Source organism: Dama dama, chromosome 9 (genome assembly GCF_033118175.1).
Source record: "Dama dama isolate Ldn47 chromosome 9, ASM3311817v1, whole genome shotgun sequence".
NCBI classification, from domain to species: Eukaryota; Metazoa; Chordata; class Mammalia; order Artiodactyla; family Cervidae; genus Dama; species Dama dama.
In genome coordinates this window covers 6,732,657-6,754,512 of record NC_083689.1, presented here as the reverse complement: position 1 = coordinate 6,754,512, position 21,856 = coordinate 6,732,657, and the positions used below count along the sequence as shown (strand labels likewise).

The following is a 21,856-nucleotide window of genomic DNA, read 5'->3' as shown; positions in this document are numbered from 1 at the left end:
ATCAACCAGTGAATTCTAAAGGAAATCAACCCTGAATATTCATTGGAAGGACTGATGTTGAAGCTGAAACTCCAATACTTTGGCCCCTTGATGTGAAGAGCTGACTCATTGGAAAAGACCCTGATCCTGGGAAAGACTGAGGGCAGGAGAAGAAGGGCCAACAGAGGATGAGATGGTTGGATGGCATCACCGACTCAATGGACATGGGTTTGAGCAAACTCCAGGAGATAGTGAAAGACAGGGAAGCCTGGCTTGCTGCAGCCCGTGGGGTCGCAAAGAGTCGGATACGACTTAGTGACTTAGCAAACAACAATGAATAACAATAACATAATGAGTTATTTCCAAACTTTATGATCTGAAAAGTCTGGAAATCTGAAAAGAGTTTCCCTGGCAGCTCAGATGGTAAAGAATCAGCCTATGATGCAGGAAACCCTGGTTCCATCCCTGGATCAGGAACATTCTCTGGAGAAGGGAATGGCTACTCACTCCAGTATTCTTGCCTGGAGAGCTCCATGGACAGAGGAGCCCAGTGGGCCATGGGGGTCACAAAGAGTTAGACACAACTGAGTGACTAACACACACACACACATGATCTGAAAAACCCCAAACACTTGTTATCTCATGGTTTCTGGGTTAGGAATCCAAAGGTAATCCAGTGGGGTCCTCTACTCAAGGTTCTCCCGTGAGATTGCTGGCAGCTGAGACCGGGGCTGCAACCTCAGCTGAAGGCTCCCCTGGGTGGGACACACAAGCACACTCACTCATGTGGTTACTGGCAGGATCCAGTTCCTCACATGCTGCTGGACCTAGGGCTCCTTGGCCCCTCACATGGACCTCGCCACAGAGCAGTCACACAGGGCCGCTTGCTTCCCCAGCACAAGTGACCCGAGAGCGCATCTCCGAGACACAAGCCATAGTCCACTGAGAGGCCAATCTCAGTCTTGCCCATGCCGGCAGGGAAAGGAGCACAGCAGGGAGTGAATACCAAGATGTAGGCTCGTAGGGGCCATCCGAGAGCCTGCTTGCAGCAGAGATGTGTCTCATATACATGTGTCAGGAAATTCCTCCCAAAGTCAACTGGAGTTGTGTTACTGTCACTTGCAGCTGAAAGACCACGAGCAGTGGACTTCGGCCTTGGAGATTCATGGGAAGCCCAGTCGAGTGCACTGGCTGGCTGGTTGGAGGATCAGCTAGTGTGTCCAGCACCAGTGGGAGAAGCTCTAGTCACTTTTTGAAGAGAAGTCAAGAGGCCCAACTAGAAAGACATGGTGTCAGGCCCAGAGAACAGGAATAAGGGAATGGAGCTGGGGACACAGCCAAAGGCTGAAACGAGGTGAGAACAAGCAGTCTGGGGGCTCAGAGAGAGGCCTGACTGCTCAGGGAGTGGGCTCGTTGGAAGTGATGGGTGGATGTTGCAAACCCAAGGCCCACAGGCCAAGGCTGGTTATGTGAGTCAGTGAGGCAGGTTGGAGTGGCAAGAACTGGCAAACCAAGGAGCCCATGCCCCGATGCAGGGGCAACAATACTCAGCATCAGCTCCATGGGCATGGCATGCAAGAACAGAGCCCAGAGCTATTGCCAGACCGACCTCTCAGGCCAATCTTTACATTTTACAAAGAAGTGTGTGTGTGTGTGTGTGTGTGTGTGTGTGTGTGTGTGTGTGTGTGTGTGTGTGTGAGTTGCTGTCATGTCCGACTCTGCGACCCCATGGATTATAGCCCGCCAGGATCCTCTGTCCAAGGAGTTTTCCAGGCAGGAATACTGGAGGGGGTTGCCATTCCCTTCTCCAGGGGACATTCCTGACCCAGGGATCAAATCTGGGTCTCCTGCATCGCAGGCAGATTCTTTACCACCTGAGCCACCTGCGAAGGCCACAAAGTTCTGTGGACCAAAGAAGACATATCCCTCAGGTCACCAGGTAAAGAACCCTGGAATAAAGGCCCTTCCGGGCTGGACCCAACACTGGCATGCTGCTGAGCGCCTCCTGCCTCCCAGACACCAGGCCCTTGGATTCAGCCCAGGTTCCTAGCCCCTCTCAGCAGCCACCGTGATCTCACTGCTGTGGCAGGATAATTTATTGAAGTATTGATTTGCATGTTGTTCTGGCCTTGTCTTCCCTTCCTCCACTCCAAGCAGCAGCCCATCACCTCTCTTCTCCAGGCCTGCAGGGGTCTGCACTGCAGGACCCAGAGCAGGAGTTGTCTGGGACTCTCTCTGCTTTTGGGTTCCGAGGAGACTCCCCAAGGGGAGAGGCAGAAAGAGGGGCTCAGAGGGGTTCCACCAGGACGAGGTGGCCCTGAAGAGGCAGGTCACAAAAAGCAGTGGCCGTGTGCTGGGCCCTGGGGACTTGCAGCCCAGATGGGGCCTGGAGGCCTGGAGGAGGGTGATGTCAGCATCTGACAGCCACAGTCCAGCGCTGCTTGGACTTCCTGTTTCTTTGCCCACATCCCAGTTCTCTCAAGGTTCTGGCCATTCTCAAGGAACTAAGGGCTGGTATCCTCCTGCGTGCTGGCCTGGAGAGCTCAGGAGGGTGCAGCGTGTCTCGTGCTGCGCGGCAGGTGCCAGACCCGTGTGCGTTTTAGAAAGAGCTGAGTCAGTGGGGAGAGAGGACACAGTCAGGACCCTGAGGAGGCAGGAGACAAGCAGGTTGGCTGGCAGGGGAGGAGGCACGGCTTCTGGCCGTGGAGCTTGTGGAGGAGGCACGGGAGAGGACCGCACACGCGCATGCTAAGGGAGAGTCTGCAGCGCCCTGGGACACAGGCCACAGATCATCTCTCTGGGCCCAGGTTTCCTTCTTGGTAAACGTTCAGCAATTTTCCTTTGGGGAGCTCTGCTGCTTCTCAGGTGCAGCTCCTGGGGGGAACAGTTTAGAGCCAGCTGGGGATTCAAGTAAGGTCAGTGGATCAGAGGCTCAAAAGAATCAAAACACCAGGTAGGCTTGCCCAGAGGCAACCCCCACCCCCAAACAAGCACCCATGAGCTTCCAGGCAGAAGACTGCAGCCCAGACTCAACCCTTCCTTGGCCTACTTCTCCCCCTTCCTGAGAGCTGCCAGCCTTCCCATAGGTTCTGCCTGCTTGAAGGGCTCCTCACAGACAGAGCTGTCCAGGCAGAGGGCCCGGGAGGGAGGTCTGGGCATCCACAAGGATCCCTCGGGCGCTAGTGGGATCTCCCCACACTGCTCTGCCACCTGAATCACACTCACAGCCCTCCATCCCACGCCTTTGCCACGCATCACGCAGCACATGGACTGTAGTCCTATCCAAGCAAGGACAAGAGACAAGTCTATCTTTCTTTCGGAAGTGACGGAGATCCCGCCGTCTTTCCGTGCCGCCATAATAGTATGTGTGAATGTCCTGGCTGATGCTCTCAAGAATATCAACAGTGCTGAAAAGAGAGGCAAACACCAGGAGCTCATTAGGCCATGCTCCAAAGCCATTGACAGGCTCCTAACTGTGATCATGAAGGATGGTCAGTTGGCGAATTCTACATCACAGATGGTCGCAGAGCTGGGAAAGTTGTGTGAGCTTCACAGGCAGGCTGAATAAGTGTGGAGCGGTCAGCTTCAGATTTGATGTGCACCTCAAGGATCTAGAAAAACGGCAGAATAACCACCAGCTCCCACCCGGTCAGCTTGGTTTTACTGTCCTGACAACCTCAGCGGGCATCAAAGACCATGAAGAAGCAAGACGAAGGCACACAGGAGGAAAAAAATCTTTGGGTTCTTTTTCTAGGGGTGTAATACATATAAATAAAATGCCGCAGAGGGGAGCCTGGAAGCCACGCCACCTCTCAAGGCGTTCTGTCTGGGGGCCATACCTCCCCCACGCAGGCAGGACAGGAAAGGAAGGGCGAGAGCCGAGGTGGCCACCAGGTGGCGCTGCTGCCGCGGGAACAGCGGCGGGAGCCTCGTGCGCCTGGATCAAAGGGCCGCTGCTCCTGAGACGCCGGCCACCGGCTCAAACGGAACCACGGGGGCCCCAGCCGGCCCCTGGGGTCCCACATTAAACAGATCAGTTAAGACTTGTGCAGAAAGTTCTGTCCCAATCTCTGCTCTCTGACGTCTCCATTGTTTGCTCTGGAATGAGCTGAATTATTTACGCTCTTACCTCCTTTGGTCAAGGAGACAGGAGAAAAGTGGGACCAGCAACGCAGAGGCTCCGCAGGTTCCAGGGTACATCGGGCATCCCTCAGATCACCCGTCCCACACACCAAGGCACCTGCGAGTGATGGTGGGGCTCCCCGGGGCAGCTCGGGGCCCTGGGGGTGGAAGCCTGCTCCGCTGTCATGGGCCCTGTGCCCCTGGACATGGCCCCTACTGTCCTGGGCGCCCCCTCCGCGACCGCAGCGCACAGCTGGGAGCTCAGGCGCTTCCGGCCACGGCCCTCAGCACCCGCAATACTCTCATCCAGCGGAAGCCAACCAAAACCTTCTCAACTGCTCTGACCCCAGACGGAGCCCCCGCAAACCCGCCCTCCCAAAGCAGCACAGCGCAGACAGCAGTCCAGATCTGCTGGGTCCAAGAAAGCAGAGCTCCCTTCTCAACCCCGGCACTGCTAAAATGCAAGGCAGGTAATTCTCTGCGACGGGGGCCAGTCTGTGCGATGAACGATGCAGAGGAGCATCCTGACTTCTTCCTGCTACATGCCATGAGCATCCCCAAGGTGGGGGGCTGCAAACTCGCCCTCTGAGGGGAACCCTGCCGTGGGGAACCCCCAAGGGGAGCACACCCAAGGAGCCCTGTGGAAAAACAGCCCAACCCAGCCTCCCTGAGCAAAGCCGCCCCCTGTTGTGTGACTTCGGCAGGCCACTCACCTGTCCTGTGGGCGGGGGTAGGGCGGGGTGGGTGGTGAGGTAAGTGCCCCAGAGAGCTGCTGTGAGGGAAGGGTGAGGTGAGTGGGCTGCAGAGCGGACCGACCCAAAGAGGGCACTGCAGGCTGAAACTTGCAGGAACCCTCGCTCCGGTTGCCACCGCCAGCGCTCACCTTCCAGGGGACCCTAAGGCTCAATGATGGTGAATGACTCTCAAGAACCAACAGGCGCCAGAATTAACACCAAGCTGGGCGTCTTCTCCAGGCTGCTCTGGGGTGCCAGGGAGTACCTGGAGCTCAAACCTCACCACAGGCATCCACAACCCCAACACCAGTGAGGGCTAGAAGGCGTGATCCGTATTTCTCTGCTCAGGACCCCCGGATTATCAAGGCACATTCCAGACATCCTCCCAGAGGCTGGGAAGAATCTATTCCCAGAGAAAGCCAAGCTACCAGCTCAAGATGCTTCAAGTGAACCTTCCCAGCTCAAGCCTGTAGGGCACATCTGCCTCCACTGCTTCCCGTTCTTCTCTGGACCCTGGAGACTCCGGCTCAGGAGGTCGGCCACAGTGACCAGGGGCCGGGCACCATGCCTGGCACCGAGTGCTTGGGGGTTGGGACCCAGACTCTGAGTAAGCCAGGGGGCTGTCCCTGGGATGCTCTGAATCCCCTACACAGCCCCCCTACACACAGTCAGGGAAGCAGAGGTCTGTATCAGGTCGGCAATGGCCTGGGATATGCAGGAAGAGAGCGGTGGCACCGGGCCCTTGAACGCTGAGTCCTGCCCCAGCATTTTCTTCTCTTGCCTTCCCCTGAGAGACTCACAGTCAGAATTTCTCCAACCCTTCTGCTCTAATGCTGAAAAATTCCTAGGAGCGTTCCATACTTTGTCTTGACCTGGTCTTTCACAACAAGATACCTTATGTTCTTTGATTGTCCCCAAGTCTCTGATTTCCATTTGCTTTGATTTTCATCATCTTAGGAAATATTTAAAATGAGAACAGTTCAGTAGCTTTGGTTCCTTCTCAAAAAAATCAATTGAAAAGCCAGTTGCTATGCAACCCTCAAGTGTTGCTGATGTTCTGCTCCCTGGCTGATGGCATATTGTATAAAATAAGATAATCTCTTTTCTTCTGCTGTGTTTTTTTTTTTTTTTTTTTAAGAAATGGAGAAAAATGTTGTTTTAGGAAAAACTTGAGATAACTCAGAGGCTCCTCATAAGCTGGAAGACAAACAACATGTCCTTTGCACAAGTACTCCCAATTTCATCCCCAGCGGGGCTTCGGTGGGGCCTGGGGACAGGCGTGAGGGGAACAGAGGGCAGGGAAGCTGGTCTGCTTCCATCACAGTTTGGAATGAATAACAGAATCTGAACACCTAGGCCACTTTCTGCCCCAAGTCTGGGTCTCGGTCTCACAGCTCCCAGACCCACCCCCTTACCCTGACTCTGCAGACCTTGGAAGACACAGCTCAGGGCCCTCTCCTGGTGGGGGTCTCCTGCAGTGCCCTCGACCTTTCTGGGCCTCAAGCCTTGCATGGACGGGCCCTCACTCACTGTCAGGAAGCACGTGGCTCCTTTAAGAGCAGCTCATCGAATCCATTCTCCTTGGGAGCCAAACTCTATTTGTGACTCTCATCCAGAAGCCTTTCCTGGCTTTTCCTGCAACAAGCAGAGCTCACTCCCTCTACAAGAATGCCAGCCAGGCAGTCCCCTCCGGGTCACCCCACCCAGGGCAGCCGGTGCTCTGTCTCCTTTGAGGTGCTCACCACTCCGCAACGACCTTGTTTCCTGGTGAACTCACAGGGAGCTGGTGCCCCAGGCCTGGGGGCAGGCACATCCCGGGATCTATCTGCCCAAGAGACGGGTCCTCCCACATCCTGAGGTCCCCGAGAGCCCTGGAAACAGGGCCTTACCCCCAGCACTCTGCCGAGTGGAGTCTGTGACCGGTGGACACAAACAGTTATCGCCCACAATGAGATAAATACAGACATGGGAAACTTTCACAGCAGTTTGGTGGAGTGGCTTTATGTCTATGGAATTTAATAAGAAAAAGTCGGGGCTGGTATTCATGGATAATCTTGGTTTTGTCACATTTCCCTTTTCCAGTTATTCTTTTTAAATGTACTTACAGAAATATTGGTCAGTGATGTGACCTCTGGTTCTGAGGTGCTCTGTTTGTCTGGCCTGGCATCCCAGGCCCTGGCACCTACTCTCCAGGGACTGTCACTGTCCGACTTCCTGTTTGATTGCTTCAGGTCCGTGCAGTGACCCCTCCTTTCCCAAGGGTGTTGCCCCTGAGCCCACAGCCAAGCATACCACACTGTCCCTGGGCTCCTGTGCGAGGCGCGCCTGCTGCAGAGATGAAGGGCTAGCCTATGGCGGGGGCCCCAGCCCCTCTGCATCCGATGTCTGTCCAGCACCGGCCTTCCTGGACGTGGTCGGCCAGCCACGTCCTCCTGACTCTCCTATCCCCCCCGCCTGTGTTTCTCCAGTGTGTCCTCCCCGGGGAAAGTGAGATCCCCACCGTGGACCCCGCTTGCCTCTTACAATCCCACAACTTGCTGAGGAGGCCCGAGTCTGGCCCTGTAACTTTCTGGAACCCGCCCCACCCCGGCCCTCACTCCATCCCAGGGCCCAGGCGGAGGGGCAGTCTGAGTCTGCCCAGCTGTGCCTGTCACCTCATCACCATGGGTTCCTCAGCTTCCCGGCAGGAAGTCGGGGAGGTGAACGGGGACCTCGGTCCCCCTGTGCCATCCCTTCTCACTGTAGTGGTCCTGGTCTCGCTGGAGCTGTCCCACTGCCCAGGTGGGCTGCGGCCACCTATCTCGTTGGCCAGGGGCTCCGGTCAGCCCCATGGCCTGCCCTCCCCACACCATGCCCAGAAAGAGGAGGCTGTAGCATCACTAGGGGCCCATGCCCACTCCCCTTACCCTCACTCTGCCTGTGGGGGACTCCGAGGGGATCAACATGGCCCAGGCAAAGCAGAGTCCCTCCCGACAAGGTAGAACGTAAGGAGCGGTGGCCAGACTGGCAGTGGCCATGAGGGAGGGGCCTGCAACACCTCAGTAACCCGACCTCACCTGCAGGCAGGGCCAGGCACTGGTGGCAGCCTGCATCCCCCTCTAGCCGAGACGGCTTGCCCAAAGTTTCCATGGACACTCAGGTGACAGAGGTCCCAGGCCCAGGCATAGGAAAGGTAAGATTGCCCATAGGGCAGAAGAACACAGATGCCTCTCCACTACCCCCAAGCCATCGCAGAGAAGAGGTGCCCAGTAAAGCATGGAGTCCTTTCTACGTCCTCCTTCAAATCAGAAATGAAATGCTGGATGTGACACTGTGGCACGCCACCAGACAGCCTTCCGCAGGTGCCACTGCCCAGTTAACAGAAATACCTGGGCGCTCTCATTCTTAAATTATTGCTTTAAAAAAATAATTAATAAAATAATTAATTTTTCCATAGCTAAAAATGTGCTATAAGTGTATAAAAGAAACCCTCAAGTATAAAAGAAACATCCCATGATATATTAAGAAAATTCAGCAAAGTAGAAAGAAGAAAATAAAAATCCATGACCTACTACCCAGAGATAAGTACCGTTCACAATTTATGTTTTCCTTCAGTCCCTTTTTTGTATATATTTGTACATAAAATCGAGATCGTAATATAGGGAGCTTATATCCTTCTTTCCCCAAAAGTAAACCAACTTGACTTTATGCTGTAACCATTTCCTAAAGCCCTTACACATGCTTTGAAAATGGGATTTATTGCCAGTCTAATAACCCACTATTGAAAAAGCAAGAGAGTTCCAGAAAAACATCTATTTCTGCTTTATTGACTATGCCAAAGCCTTTGACTGTGTGGATCACAATAAACTGTGGAAAATTCTGAAAGAGATGGGAATACCAGACCACCTGACCTGCCTCTTGAGAAACCTGGATGCAGGTCAGGAAGCAACAGTTAGAACTGGACATGGAACAACAGACTGGTTCCAAATAGGAAAAGGAGTACGTCAAGGCTATATATTGTCCCCCTGCTTATTTAACTTATATGCAGAGTACATAATGAGAAAAGCTGGGCTGGATGAAGCACAAGCTGGAATCAAGATTGCCGGGAGAAATATCAATAACCTCAGATATGCAGATGACACCACCCTTATGGCAGAAAGTGAAGAAGAACTAAAGAGCCTCTTAATGAAGGTGAAAAAGGAGAGTGAAAGAGTTGGCTTAAAGCTCAACATTCAGAAAACTAAGATCATGGCATCTGGTCCCATCACTTCATGGGAAATAGATGGGAAAACAGTGTCAGACTTTATTTTTCTGGGTTCCAAAATCACTGCAGGTGGTGACTGCAGCCATGAAATTAAAAGACGCTTACTCCTTGGAAGGAAAGTTATGACCAACCTAGATAGCATATTAAAAAGCAGAGACATTACTCTGTCAACAAAGGTCCGTCTAGTCAAGGCTATGGTTTTTCCAGTGGTCATGTATGGATGTGAGAGTTGGACTGTGAAGAAAGCTGAGTACCGATAAACTGATGCTTTTGAACTGTGGTGTTGGAGAAGACTCTTGAGAGTCCCTTGTACTGCAAGGAGATCCAACCAGTCCATCCTAAAGGAGATCAGTCCTGGGTGTTCATTGGAAGGAATGCTGAAGCTGAAACTCCAATACTTTGGCCACCTCATGCGAAGAGCTGCCTCATTGGAAAAGACCCTGATGCTGGGAAAGATTGAAGATGGTAGGAGAAGAGGATGACAGAGGATGAGATGGTTGGATGGCATCACCAACTCAATGGACATGGGTTTGAGTAAACTCCGGGAGTTGGTGATGGACAGGGAGGCCTGGCGTGCTGCAGTTCATGGGGTCGCAAAGAGTCGGACAGGACTGAGGGACTGAACTGAACTGAACTGAATAACCCACCACAGAGATATGCTGTGATTTATGTAACTAGACCCTTATTGGCAGACAATTTAGATTGTTTCCAGTTGTTTATAGTTAGCAATAAGGCCATGACCTTTGGCTTAGGCCTAAAACTTCATGCACGGGCCTGTTAAGTGCTTTGGAACAGAATCACAGAAATGAATGAATGACTGGGGGCAAACATGAAGAACCTTTTAAAGGGAAGTGACCGACTGTCACCTTTCCTTCTAGAAATGCGTACACATTTACGCTCGAAAATGGGAGAGTGTACTGCTGCATTCACCCAAAGCAGAAGCAAATCCTTCTTCTTAATATTAACACAGCTGATGCTTTTAAAATGGTAAATCATTTTATTTTCTTGATTAATAGTAAAGCTCAATATTTTCTCTTTTTTGCAGCTTGTATTTTTTCTTTAGTTAATTGCTTATGTCAACTGCCAAGTCTATTTTTCCTAGGACCCTTCATATATTATTTTTCCATATTGCAAATGCTTTTCCTCATTGTGGTTTGCCTTCTGACGGTGTTTTTTGACAATTTTATATTTTAAGTACTCAAATATATCTATCTTCCCCTTTATAATCCTTTTTACTGTATTTTCGCTTGGAAGCCCTTGACAATGAATATTTTCTTCTTGATTTGTATGATTTAAATAGCTGAATTTTATTGGTATATATTTATCATCTGATATATTTAATTTACTATGTATCATATATTTATTCTAACACTTAATAACCATTCCATTTATATTATCACATTTTATTTATGAGAGGTATTTTCAGACTTATATATTTTATTCAGTTGATCTGTTAACATTTATGCAAATACAGTATGATCTTACTTATTTCTGCTTTACAAGGTATTCATAGTAAATCCTTTTTATCTGCTTGGCTTTCAAGGTTTTCCCAGCCATTCTTGAACGTTTATGCTTGTAGATGAATCTCAGAATCATTTCCTCAAGTTTCCAATTATTAATCTAGGAAAAAATCAACATTACTACAATGCCCAATATTCCTGTAAGGAACAGCATATGTCTCTTAGTGTTTATTTTTATTTTTATTTTTTTCCTATCATTGTTCTTAGTTGCTCAGTCATGTCCAACTCTTTGTGACACCATGAACTGTAGCCCGCAAGGCTCCTATGTCCATGGGATTCTCCTGGAAAGAATACTGGAGTGGGTCCCATGCCCTCCTCCAGGGGATCTTCGCAACCCAGGAATGGAACCCAAGTATCCCACATTGCAGGTGGATTCTTTACTGTCTGAGTCACCGGGGAAGCCCAAGAATACTGGAGTGGGCAGCCTATCCCTTCTCCAGGGGATCTTCCCAACCCAGGAATCAAACTGGGGTCTCCCTCATTTCAGGCAGATTCTTTACTGGCTGAGCTACAGGGAAGCCCCGTTAACGATGTGCAATTTTCTTCGAATATGTAGGTCTTACATTGTCTTGTTAGGACTAGGCCAGATATTTTATATTTTTGGTTACTATCCTAAAGGGAACTTTTCTTTCCCTATTATCTTTACTACCAGGGCATTGTAGGGCTTCCCAGGTGGACTAATGGTAAAGAACCCACCTGTCAATGCAGGTAGAGATGAGGGTTGGATCCCTGGGTCAAGAAGACCCCCTGGAAGAGGGCATGGCAACCCACTCCAATATTCTTGCCTGGAGAACCCCACAGACAGAGGAGCCTGGTGGGCTACAGTCCATGGGGTCACAGAGAGTCAGATACAACTGAAGTGACTTAGCATGCAGGCACGCACACTAGGGCATTGTCAGTTTACACAGAAATTATTGGGCTTTGTGTAATTATCTTATATTTGGCCATGTCACTAAACTCCTTTCTTAACCCTAAAAGTTTTCCAATGGATTTTTTTCGGTTTTCCAGGCACATAAGCATCAGCAAACAACTGTAATATTATCTACTCTCCTTGGATACTGGTTTCATGTCATATGATATTGTGTAGAGTTTCCAAAACCTCAGTAACAAAGTTCTATGTCTCTTTCTTGTTGCCCATTTTACTTTAACTGTCTCATAAGGGCAGCATTTCCCAAAGCAAATTCTGCAGAGCGTTGATTCCATGAGGAAAAGGGTTCTGTTGAGAAACAGTTTTGAGAAACCATGTGAATTGTTCCACCTCTTAGAGATTCACCCTGCACATTTTCATAGTAAAGTCTCTGAGAAATTTTGTTGTCAGAAATACCTGTTTTACTTTGTCTTACAGGCCTTTCCCAGACTCATTTGATCATGGAACCCCTCTATTCTCCTATGGAACATCTAAGAACATCCTAAGAATTAGCAATGCAGAACACTTTTAGGGACAATGTGCTTCTTTTTCTACCTTTAAATAAAATTTGGGTTGTCATGTTACCATCTGTTACCCGTTCTCACCCTCTCAGCTCCCAAGGAGCTGATCACGCTCCTTGCCCTGCTGGTGCCTTCAGCAGGGGCTCCTAGGCTCTGTCCACTGTCCCGGACTCGGGGTGCTTCCCTGCGCACCCCACCCATGCCTCTGCAAAGGATACACACCTCTGCCCTCCAGGCTTCAGCCCCGCGTGCCAGTGTCCCCCTGACTGTCTCCACTGGAACGGCTCAAGGCGCCCAAGCCAGCACATCTCCTCTGAGCTCGCTGCCTTTCTCCCCCACGGGCCACGTCCCCTCCTGTGTTCGCCACCTCAGGGGGCCGCCTCGTCACCTGCCAGGCTGCCCAAGGCACAGGCTCGGTGTCCTTTCACCTTCATCCACGTAGCACCCATCCTCCCCTGGTCTGGCCTCCTAAAATTCTCTCCCTTCTCCATCCACCCTGTGGCTGTGGTCCCAGGACAGCCCACGACTGTCCTCCCTTTGATGCTGCCCACTTTCTCCTAAGCCACCACTCCCACGGCCATTCTGCACACTGGAGCGCGGGCATCTTCTTAGAAATGCAAATCGGATCGTGTTACTCTCCTGCTAGAAACTGCCCTAGTGAGAAAACCAAACCCCTTGGCAGGATCCCTCAGGATCCGCTCCTTCCAGCTAGCTTCTTCAGCACCAACTTCTGCTGTTTTCCCATCTTGCACTGTCCCCTTCAGTCAGATTCAGCTGCCCCCTGTTCCTCCAACAGCCTGTTCTCTTCCTGCCTTTAACTTGAAACATGCCTGTGCTGGTTCTTCCCCTTTTTCACTCCCTCCCTGTGGCTGAAAAGTCACTGCCTCCAGTTCAGTCACTTGCCTTGACCTCTAAGTAAGGACTGCCTGCCTCGCCCTTCCCCTGCCAAGCCTCTGAGCCCCAGTTACAACCGTTTCCTTGTCTGCACCTCCACTCAAGAGCAGCCCCCGAGGTCCGGGATCACGACAGTGAAACACAGCAGCCTTTGATGCACAAAAACCCTCAGCAAGTGCTTGTCAGATGATGAGCTTTGTCCTTAGGCGAATGGATGTGACAAATTATATGAACAGACCTTCTGATATTAAACAATCATCACATTCCTATAATAAACCCTATTTAATCATGAGGGGAATTTCTCTTTATGCATTGTTGAATGAAAGGCTTAAAGCCTCAGGATTTTTTACATCTATTTTTAGAAGTGAAACAGGTCTGTACTTTGTCTTAAATATGCTACCTTTGGCAACTTTGCATATAGGAATCATATTGGCCTGAAAGAGAAATTGGGTGGAGTTTAGAACATATACATATTCTGAAATTGTTTCTATGATATTGCATTATCTTTGCTTAATAATTCCTTGCAAATGAATAAGAATATACTGGCAAAAACCGATTCTCTGATTCTCTATTTAGAGGCAATTTTAAGATAACTTTGAAAACAATGAAGCACTTGAGTTCCCACATGATTATGGGGTTTCCCATTTCCCTAAGAAATCCTTAATTTCCCAAGATCTTCTGGGTCCCTGACCCAGAGTTTCTCAAAATCTTACCTTCAGATTTTCTACTGATTTCTACCAGGTTTCTACCTGTGTGAGATACTTAAAGAAAGAAAAACAAGAAGAAACATCTTTGGGTGGGGACAATTTAGCACAAAGCCTGTCAGGAAATAGTTAAAATAACCGAGGCTTTGTTCCATTGAGTAATCAATATTGGGAAGGAGACAAGACAGTTCGCAGGCCTAATAAGAACCAAAACTTTGCCGGCACTGGTAAGCAGTTAACCACACACAATCCTCCAGTTTTTCTTTTTAGTGCCCTGACCACTTGGGAGCTCTTCTCCTCTTCCTACCCCCTGCCCTCTGCAGAGGCAAAAAGTGGGGAGAGGGTGGATGTAATCCTGCCCATTCCTCAAGCTACCAGCCTCAAAATTCCTCAGACGCTGAAGGATGCTAATGAGGGGGTCTCAGGCCAGGACAGGGGAACCCAGCCTGAGGAGGGGGAGGAACAGGGAACATGTTGATGACTGCTCTAGTGGGGACGCACAAGTCCCATCGGACATTCCAAAGCCCTGTGTCGGCAAACAGAGGCTGGACCTGTATCACTGGGCGTGGGTCACCCTAGCCTTACCCCGCTGTATGCTGTGCCTGCATGCCTAGAATGTCCCACCCTGCCACAAACTGCCTGCTTACCTGCAGAGGAAGGCGTGAACGCCCCTCCTACACAGACCACCACCGGGTGTCAGGGTGGAGGGGCGGGGAAAAGGCCCAGGCAGAGATCTCCCAACAGCTGAATATAGGGCAGCAACTGCTCCCAAAGCTTTCCCTTCAGCCAGGACAAGCACCCCACTGTGGGTTGCATTATACCCATGCTTTCTGCTCTTTTAGTTTACGCTTCCTCTCTTTTTTCTAGACTAAATATGCCAAAGGTTTGCTTTTCCCAAGGCTCGCTTCTCGATGGATCCTATTGTTACTTTCTAATTTCTACTTTATTGATTTTTGCCTTTTTCTGAACTATTTCCTTACTTTTACTTTCCTTAGGTTTTTGGGTATGGGTAGTTGTTAATATCTGTTCTAACTGAGTTGAATACAGGGTTAACTTGGTTTCATTCGCTCAGTGTGATCTTGGAAGGCACCTGCCTCTGAATCCAGCTTTGGGCACACTCCGCAGGTTTTGATCTGTAGTACTCTTACTTTGGTTGATTTTCCCAATAGTCTGCAATTGAGGCTCTAACAGTATTCTTCCCAGGAGATTTTTTTTTTTTTCAGAGAGACTGGATTTATTCTTTTTATATATCCCTTTCCTCCATCTAGTTTTAGAGCACCGAGTGTAGTCCAAACAATTTTTGCTGTATGAAATTCACTAAAATTTTCTTTAGGACCTAAAGTACATTTGTAATTCTTAAGTGTTCTATGATTCCTCAAAAAGAAGGCATATCTTGCCATAGGTATAGCAAGGGGAAAAGATGATATAACTAATTTAACTTTACCCATTATATTATTTGCGCTTCCCAGGCAGCTCAGTGGTAAAGAATTCGCCTGCAGTGTAGGTGACATGGGTTCAGTTCCTGGGTTGGGAAGATCCCCTGGAGTAGGAAACGGCAACCCACTCCAGCATTCTTGCTAGGGAAAATTCCATGGACAGAGGAGCCTGGTGGGCTATAGTCCATGGGGTTGCAGAGTCGGACACGACTGAGCCACTAAGCATGGGTATTGTATTATTTGAAACTCCTATGCCTTTAAGAATGTGATCTGTTAAAGGTCTCGGAAAGGGTATGAAAGACTCCTGCAGTTAGGTTTTTTGCAGACTTCCCCCTTGCTCTGACAGCCTGCTTCGGTACATTTTACGTTGTCCTTGGGACATTGAGGGGCCATGACTGCCGCCCTCCGCAGTGGTCGCTTGCACCACTTTAGAGTGACACGCTTCCCAAGGTAGGAACAGTGGGCTCAAGGTCCAGCATCGCTGGAGCGTGTCCAGCCAGAGGCCTTCGCTGTCATTTCTGTCCTGCAGGCCTCGTGCGTTACGTGCAGTTCACTTTCATTTTGTGAGACGAAGACTCCGCCTCTGAGTAGGGGACTTAACCCTCCACATAATTACTATGCCTGATGTGCCTCGGCTTCATCTTAATATGACCTGACTTTATTCATACTGAGTGAGGTCAGACCACGGATTCCAGAATTTGGCTGTCAGGGTGAGAAGCTGGACTCCTAAGCAGCCAGATGCCACTGGCTACTCACGCCACTGAACTGCCTTAAACCTCAGTTGAAGTTTCACAAGTCCTTACTTGCAAAATGGGATATCATAGCTCCACCTCCTCCTTTGTCCTTGGACTGAGTTAATTTCGAGTAAAGTGCTCCCAAGTTGCTTAGCAGAGGCCTGGCTCAGTTCACACTGGCCTGGCACCACGAGGCTCCTTCCTTCCTCACCAGCTCTCCTTTCAGGAGAGTTTTCTTTCCGTCTGGGGACTTCCTAACCCTGCTTGCATAGACCTGTGCATGCTGATAGGAAAAAGGCTTCAAGTCTGATGGCAAAGGGGTGTAAGAAGGGCAAGACTGCTCGGTGAGAACAGGAGCTACGTGGCATGAGAAGAGGACACCGGCTGAAGACAGGCAGAAGTCAAACGGAGTCAATGCAGGAGTCTCAACCTTGCATTTCTGATGCTTTGATGTCCAGGGCCTTGCTGACCTGGGAGGAACTGTCCCTCCCAGGGTCAACCAATTCCTAGAGTCAGTAAAGAGCTCACTCTGAAGCGTATGCTCTTCAGATGCAAACCAACCAATGCAGAGCCCACACCTCCAGCCATCTCCTTCATCAGGCGCTCACACTCCAGCCCACTATCCCCAGAGCAAATCCCCAAGGGCCAGGTACCAGACACTCAGAGGCAGCCCTGATTCCCCAGAGACCACTGAAGTGATTCACACTGGCCAATCCTAAGCGTGCTTACCCTTGATTAACCTGGTCCTTCCCGAGGAAACCATAATGAAGGTGCTCACCCACAGTTTCCCTCTCCTTCCCCAGGCCTCCCGACCAGCCCTGGCGTTTCCCCTTGTGGCCCTGCAGGGCCAGAAACTGGGTGAAAACCAGCTTTTCCATGATCTGTTGGTCTCAGCAAACCCGAACCTCAATTTTTAAAGAGAAGGTGAGGTTGAAAGGAGAGTAGGGGTGGGTCAGAAGTTCCTTGCTTCTTATAGCAAACAGAGGGCAGCGGGGGAGAGGCAAGGTGGTTTTGGCCAACATAAAGGCTTTTAAAGGGGGCCTTTGCCTCACTGGAGGGCCCCATTCATCCCACAGAGGTGGGGGCCCTGGTGAGCCTGGAAGGCACCCGCCTGTAGTGCCCACTCACCTTCCCGTAGCTCAGCAGGATTATCCGCACCAGGACGACATTGATGTGGGCCCCCAAGGACTCATCGTGATAGATTTCGTTGACCTGAAAGACAACCAGGGACATGTCAGCAGAAACCACAGGCTCACAGACCAGCCCTGGCTTTGTAAATGGCATCACCACCAGCTCAGCTCCAGGGCAGAACCCGGGCACCGCCCCCCCAATCCTTCCTCCTTGCCACACTTTATGCTCAGGCATTACCATCAGCTCTCAATCAACCCCTTCCTTTCCCTCTGCTCCCCCTGCCCCCTTACAGCCAACCACTCACTACCTGGACACCGCCCCTCTCTACTCGGCAGCCCCTCCGACCACCCCAGGGAATCTCCACCGAGAGCCTACACTGGGATGTGGGCACTGCCCAGTCTAAGCGCTGGAGCCACTAACTGCAACGCAGCCTTTTCTGCCAGGGTGAACACGGCACAAACGCGAGTCGCAGGGGCAACCCTGGGACTGTCACTGGTAGAAACTACTCCATAGGTGCTGCTGGTGGTTGTGAAATATTATCTGTACTCATCACAGCTTGGAAAACGGAGTCATTTTAGATGACCACCAGATCTAATTTTTAACGTGCTAATTAAGGACAGATATTGCTGTACCACAAAGGTGCTTTCTGTGTTCTGTTTTGGGAACTACAGCTGACACGGTTGGCTTCCTTTGTATTTTATCATTTTTCACTTTCTTTTCTGGGCTTCCCAGGTGGCGCTAGTGGTAAAGAACCCATCTGCTAATAAAGGAGACAGAGAGACACGGGTTGGATCCCTGGGTCAGGAAGATCCCTTGGAGGAGGGCATGGCAACCCACTCCAGATTCTTGCCTGGAGAATCCCATGGACAGAGAAGCCTGGCGGGCTACGGTCCATGGGGTCGCAAAGAGTCAGACGCAATGGAAGTGATTTAGCACACATATGTATTTTATTTTTTACATTTACAAACATTATTTGAACAGGTACCCATGGGCCTCACCAGAAGCCAGAGGAGTCCACAAGAAAGGTGAGGAACTCCCACTCCCCACAGCATAGCCAGCATGGCCTTCCGGAAACACTGGAAGGTTAACCCCGGGTTCAGGGCCAACCAAGTCTCCCTTCCCCACGGACCCCACCCTCACACACTCTCAGGATCTTACCTGAAACAGTGCCCTCACTACCACCCACTTCATTCATTCAGTTCCTGACCAGGCTTGACTCTTCTGGAGGCCCAGCCTCCAGATCTCATCTGCTTCCCAGCAAGCATCGGTGTTCACGACTTCCCAAGTCCTCTGTGCTTCCCCTGCGTGTCCCCAGCACTCAGGACGCAGCAGCACCCAGCAGATACTCAGGACACACTTTCAAGAGAACAAATCCACTCAAGCCATCACTCAATGGAGAGGCATGAACTCGTCGTGCACGCCCTCCCTGTGTGCAGACCAAACCCCGGAGGCTGCTGACCTTCCCCTTGTGAGGGCAGATCCTGCCAAATGCCTCTCCCAGAGCCCGCTCTGTCATCGCAGGCCAGGGCCCTTCTCCCCCGGAATGCCAACTTTTAGAATCTCTATCTGAGCAGTGGAAATTGCTACCTACAAACAGCAGGAAAACCCTTTGGGAAATCTGAGAGTTAGCAAGTAAAATCGATTCATGATGGATGGGATGGGCAGGCACATGGGGCATGCTAGACAAAGAGCATGGTGATCATTGTCACCCTGCTGTATGCTGAGATGGCACCCACGGAAGGCAGAGCGAATGTGCACAGAGGGGTCCTGGGACACCTCTAGCCAGCCCTACATGTGGCCCCTATGGGAAGCCTCCTGCCCACAAATCTACTTTCCAACTGTAATTTGTTTCTCTGCCCAGACCTGGCTTTCCTCCAGGGAAGCGATGACTGATAGCCTACAGGATGGTCACTTCAACTCGTGCATGAGTCTGGAGGGAGTGAACGCTGGCCTGAGTCACACGCTGACAAGGTGAACTATAACAGGCAAGGTGGAGCCAGCTCACCCACGCTGCGCCTTCCCTTCCGTAAAACAAGATGATAGACTCAACTCGCTCTGTGAGGACTAGACGTCCACACGTATGTGCTGGAATGATCCTGGGGAAAACAGCAAAGCTATGGTTGTCATGGCTGCTAAGCCATCACCCCGCAGCCCCCAGGAGGTCATGGTGGCAGGCAGGGTGCACACCCTCTAAACCTGATGTCCTTGCCCACCTCTGAAGGTCAAACTAGACCTAGACTTTTTGGTCCACAGTGAGACGATAACCCTAAAAGTCAGTTTTTCTAAAGAGAGAGGTTTTTTTTTTTTTTTTTTTTTTTTTATGTCTCCAAAGTATCATTTTATCTCTCACAAGCAGAGCCTGGCCAATTTGGCTCAGAGAGTTTGACTGAAAGTTGTGGTGTAGAAGAGAAGACGGCAGTGATACAGGGAGGTTCCGCTGCCCCTGGGGGGAGCAGGGGCGGGCATGAGAGAAGAGAGGGGACAGAGACAGGGGTGAATGGCAAGCTTCACTCTACACCCTTCACTTCTGACTCCCAGGTCATGCTTTGAGTGAAGAACGGGGGCAGGGGAGAGAGGAAAAGAACAGTTCTGATACTTGGGAAGAAGATGAAAGCAGAGCGAGCCTGAACCTGCTCTCTGGGACCTGGGAGGGGACAGGTTCACATCAAGTCCCCTAAGTCTGGGTGACTTCAGATAGCCGAAATGGAGTCCTGCTCCCAGCTATGCCTGGGGACCCAAAGACAGCGGCAGGGTAGCTGGCTGCTCAGAAGGGATTCAGGGCCGAGTTTACAGAATTATCTCCTTTGATGCTCCCAACAGCTGTCTGAGGCCAGAAGGAGGGTTGTCACCCCTCCTGAGAGATGAGGAAGCTGAGGTTGGTCCCCGAGGGAGGGAGGAGATGCAAGGCTGGCCCCTCCTCAGTTGCTGGCCCACAGCCTGCCATCAAGACCCTCCTGTCTCCTGGCCTCACCACTGGGGCTGAGGGTGGCCACTCTCATCTCGGGGAAGGGGTCGTATGTCCTTCTTGGACAGTGGGCGGGTCTGACCCTGACTCCTGATCCCAGACAGAAGGGGGCCAGACCCCAAGGAACCCCACCACGAGGTGCCAAGCCCTTCGAGGCAAAGCCCCACCTCCTGCTGGGGGTGAGGGCCAGGCGCTCAGGACCAGGGTGTCGGGCTGCTGCGCAAGGCCCAGCTGTATCTTCTGAGCGGCCCACCAGCCACCAGCTCCTGGCAGTGGGGCTGGGCACCCTGTCTCTGGCCTTGGAGACCAATTGGGCCTCCAGAACTGCTGAGGAGCTAGACATGGCATGTCCAGAGCATGCCCAGCAAAGAGCCAAAACGGAAGCCAGGCCTGCCCTTGAGGTGCCCCAGCCCTGCCTGCCCTGGTGCCCCCACTGAGGTGCACCTTTCTGTTTCTCCTAGAAAGGCCCCGCCCTTCCACACAGGGACACAGCCCCAACAGCGTGCCTCTTTGGGATCGGGGCTTTGGGCTGGGTGTGCCCCAGCCTCTCGCTACAGCACAGGCACCTCTGGCCAGCTGCTGGACCTGCTAGGTGGTCCCCAACCCAGATTCCCACTCCCAAGCCTTCCTGATGGCCCGGCCCCTGCAGGCCCCCAGTGGGTGGGAACCCCGCAGTGACCAGCTGGCGGGGCGTGTCTTCTTGCCCATTAGGTGGTGTGACCGAACCCTCACGCCTGCAAACATGTCCCCCTCTGGTGTCCGGCTCCCAGTCCCCACGCTGGGATTCATCAGGAACAGAAAGAGCAGAACGCAGGGCTTGTGGGGCCTGGAGGAGGCTGGCTGTGCTGAGGAGGGGGCCCTGCTCTGCCCCTCAGGGCCACGCCAACTTTTCAGCGGGTTGTGAAATTGCCACAGCCCCGCAAAGCCAGCTGCACCCCAGTCCCCACAGGATGCTCCCAGCAGGGTCCACTGTGGCATGGAGACCCCCCGGGAATAAGCCTCAGTAATAGGGACACAGCGGCAATATCTCTGCCAAGCAGAGAGCTCATGGACACGGCACAAAAAGCCACAAAGACAGAGGCAGCTTCCCAACATCTCCCTTCCAATGCCCCTTCCTCCCCAACCCCCATTCCACTTTCTCAACAGGCAGACAGGAAGCAGCTCCTTCCCGCCCCATGTCCTGCCCAAACGCCCACCCTCATGGATCATTCTTCATGACGGCTGCCACGCCAAAAGGTCCGACTTCCTCTTTCCTCTGCCTGAAACCCTCGATGGCTCCCCCGTGCTTTCAGGAACAGGCCTCAGCCTGGCACGTGAGACCCTGTCTAAGGTGGCCCTGGCTTGCTTCTCTGAGCTCCACTTCAGCTACTTTCCTTCAGGAACCCTCCCTCCTGACAGCTCTGCCTTCTCCTCCTGCATGTGCAATGGTTCATACTTGTAATTCCCTCTTTAGCCTCTGGATTCTTGAAATACCCAGAAAAGCATTTGAAAAAGCAAAGGGCAATCAATGTGTTTCAAAGGAGGAGGGCAGGTATTGCCCTGCGAGCGTCCCGCAAGCCCCACCCCAGGGCCTTCCCCCTCAACAGGAGGAAGCCCGCTGCTGCTTCTCAGGTTGCCCTCCCCTCGCTCAGGATGATCCAGTCTGAGCTTCTTAAACAGGGAGTCCTGCCCTTCTTCGGGACCTTGGCACTCACTGCGCCTCCGGTTTCTCATGCTCCTCCCCCAGCACGACTATCCCTTGCTCACAGTGAGCCCTTCAAAGTAGTTGCTCCCAGAAGAGTATGGAGGTTCCTTAAAAAACTAAAAATAGAGCTACCATATGACACTGCAACCCCACTACTGGGCATATATCTGGAGAAAAATATGGCCCGATGCAGCACTGTTTACAATAGAGAAGACATGCAAACTGCCTAAATGTCCACAGACAGAGGAATGGATAAGGAAGATGTGGTGTGTGTGTATACAT

At 51.5% G+C, this 21,856-nt stretch overlaps 1 protein-coding gene across 2 annotated transcripts in view; it reads right to left on the bottom strand.

Annotated features, from left to right (window-relative positions):
• The window catches only part of ADAMTS2 (ADAM metallopeptidase with thrombospondin type 1 motif 2), a 261,043-nt gene that overhangs the window by 56,873 nt on the left and 182,314 nt on the right, over window positions 1-21,856 (bottom strand). For both annotated transcript variants that reach the window (XR_009694017.1, XM_061149663.1), the window contains exon 5: window positions 16,923-17,006. Coding sequence is in view for 1 of the 2 variants with exons in the window: in XM_061149663.1 (XP_061005646.1) it covers window positions 16,923-17,006 (84 nt within the window). In the remaining variant the exon portion in view is untranslated. The remainder of the gene's footprint in view (window positions 1-16,922; window positions 17,007-21,856) is intronic.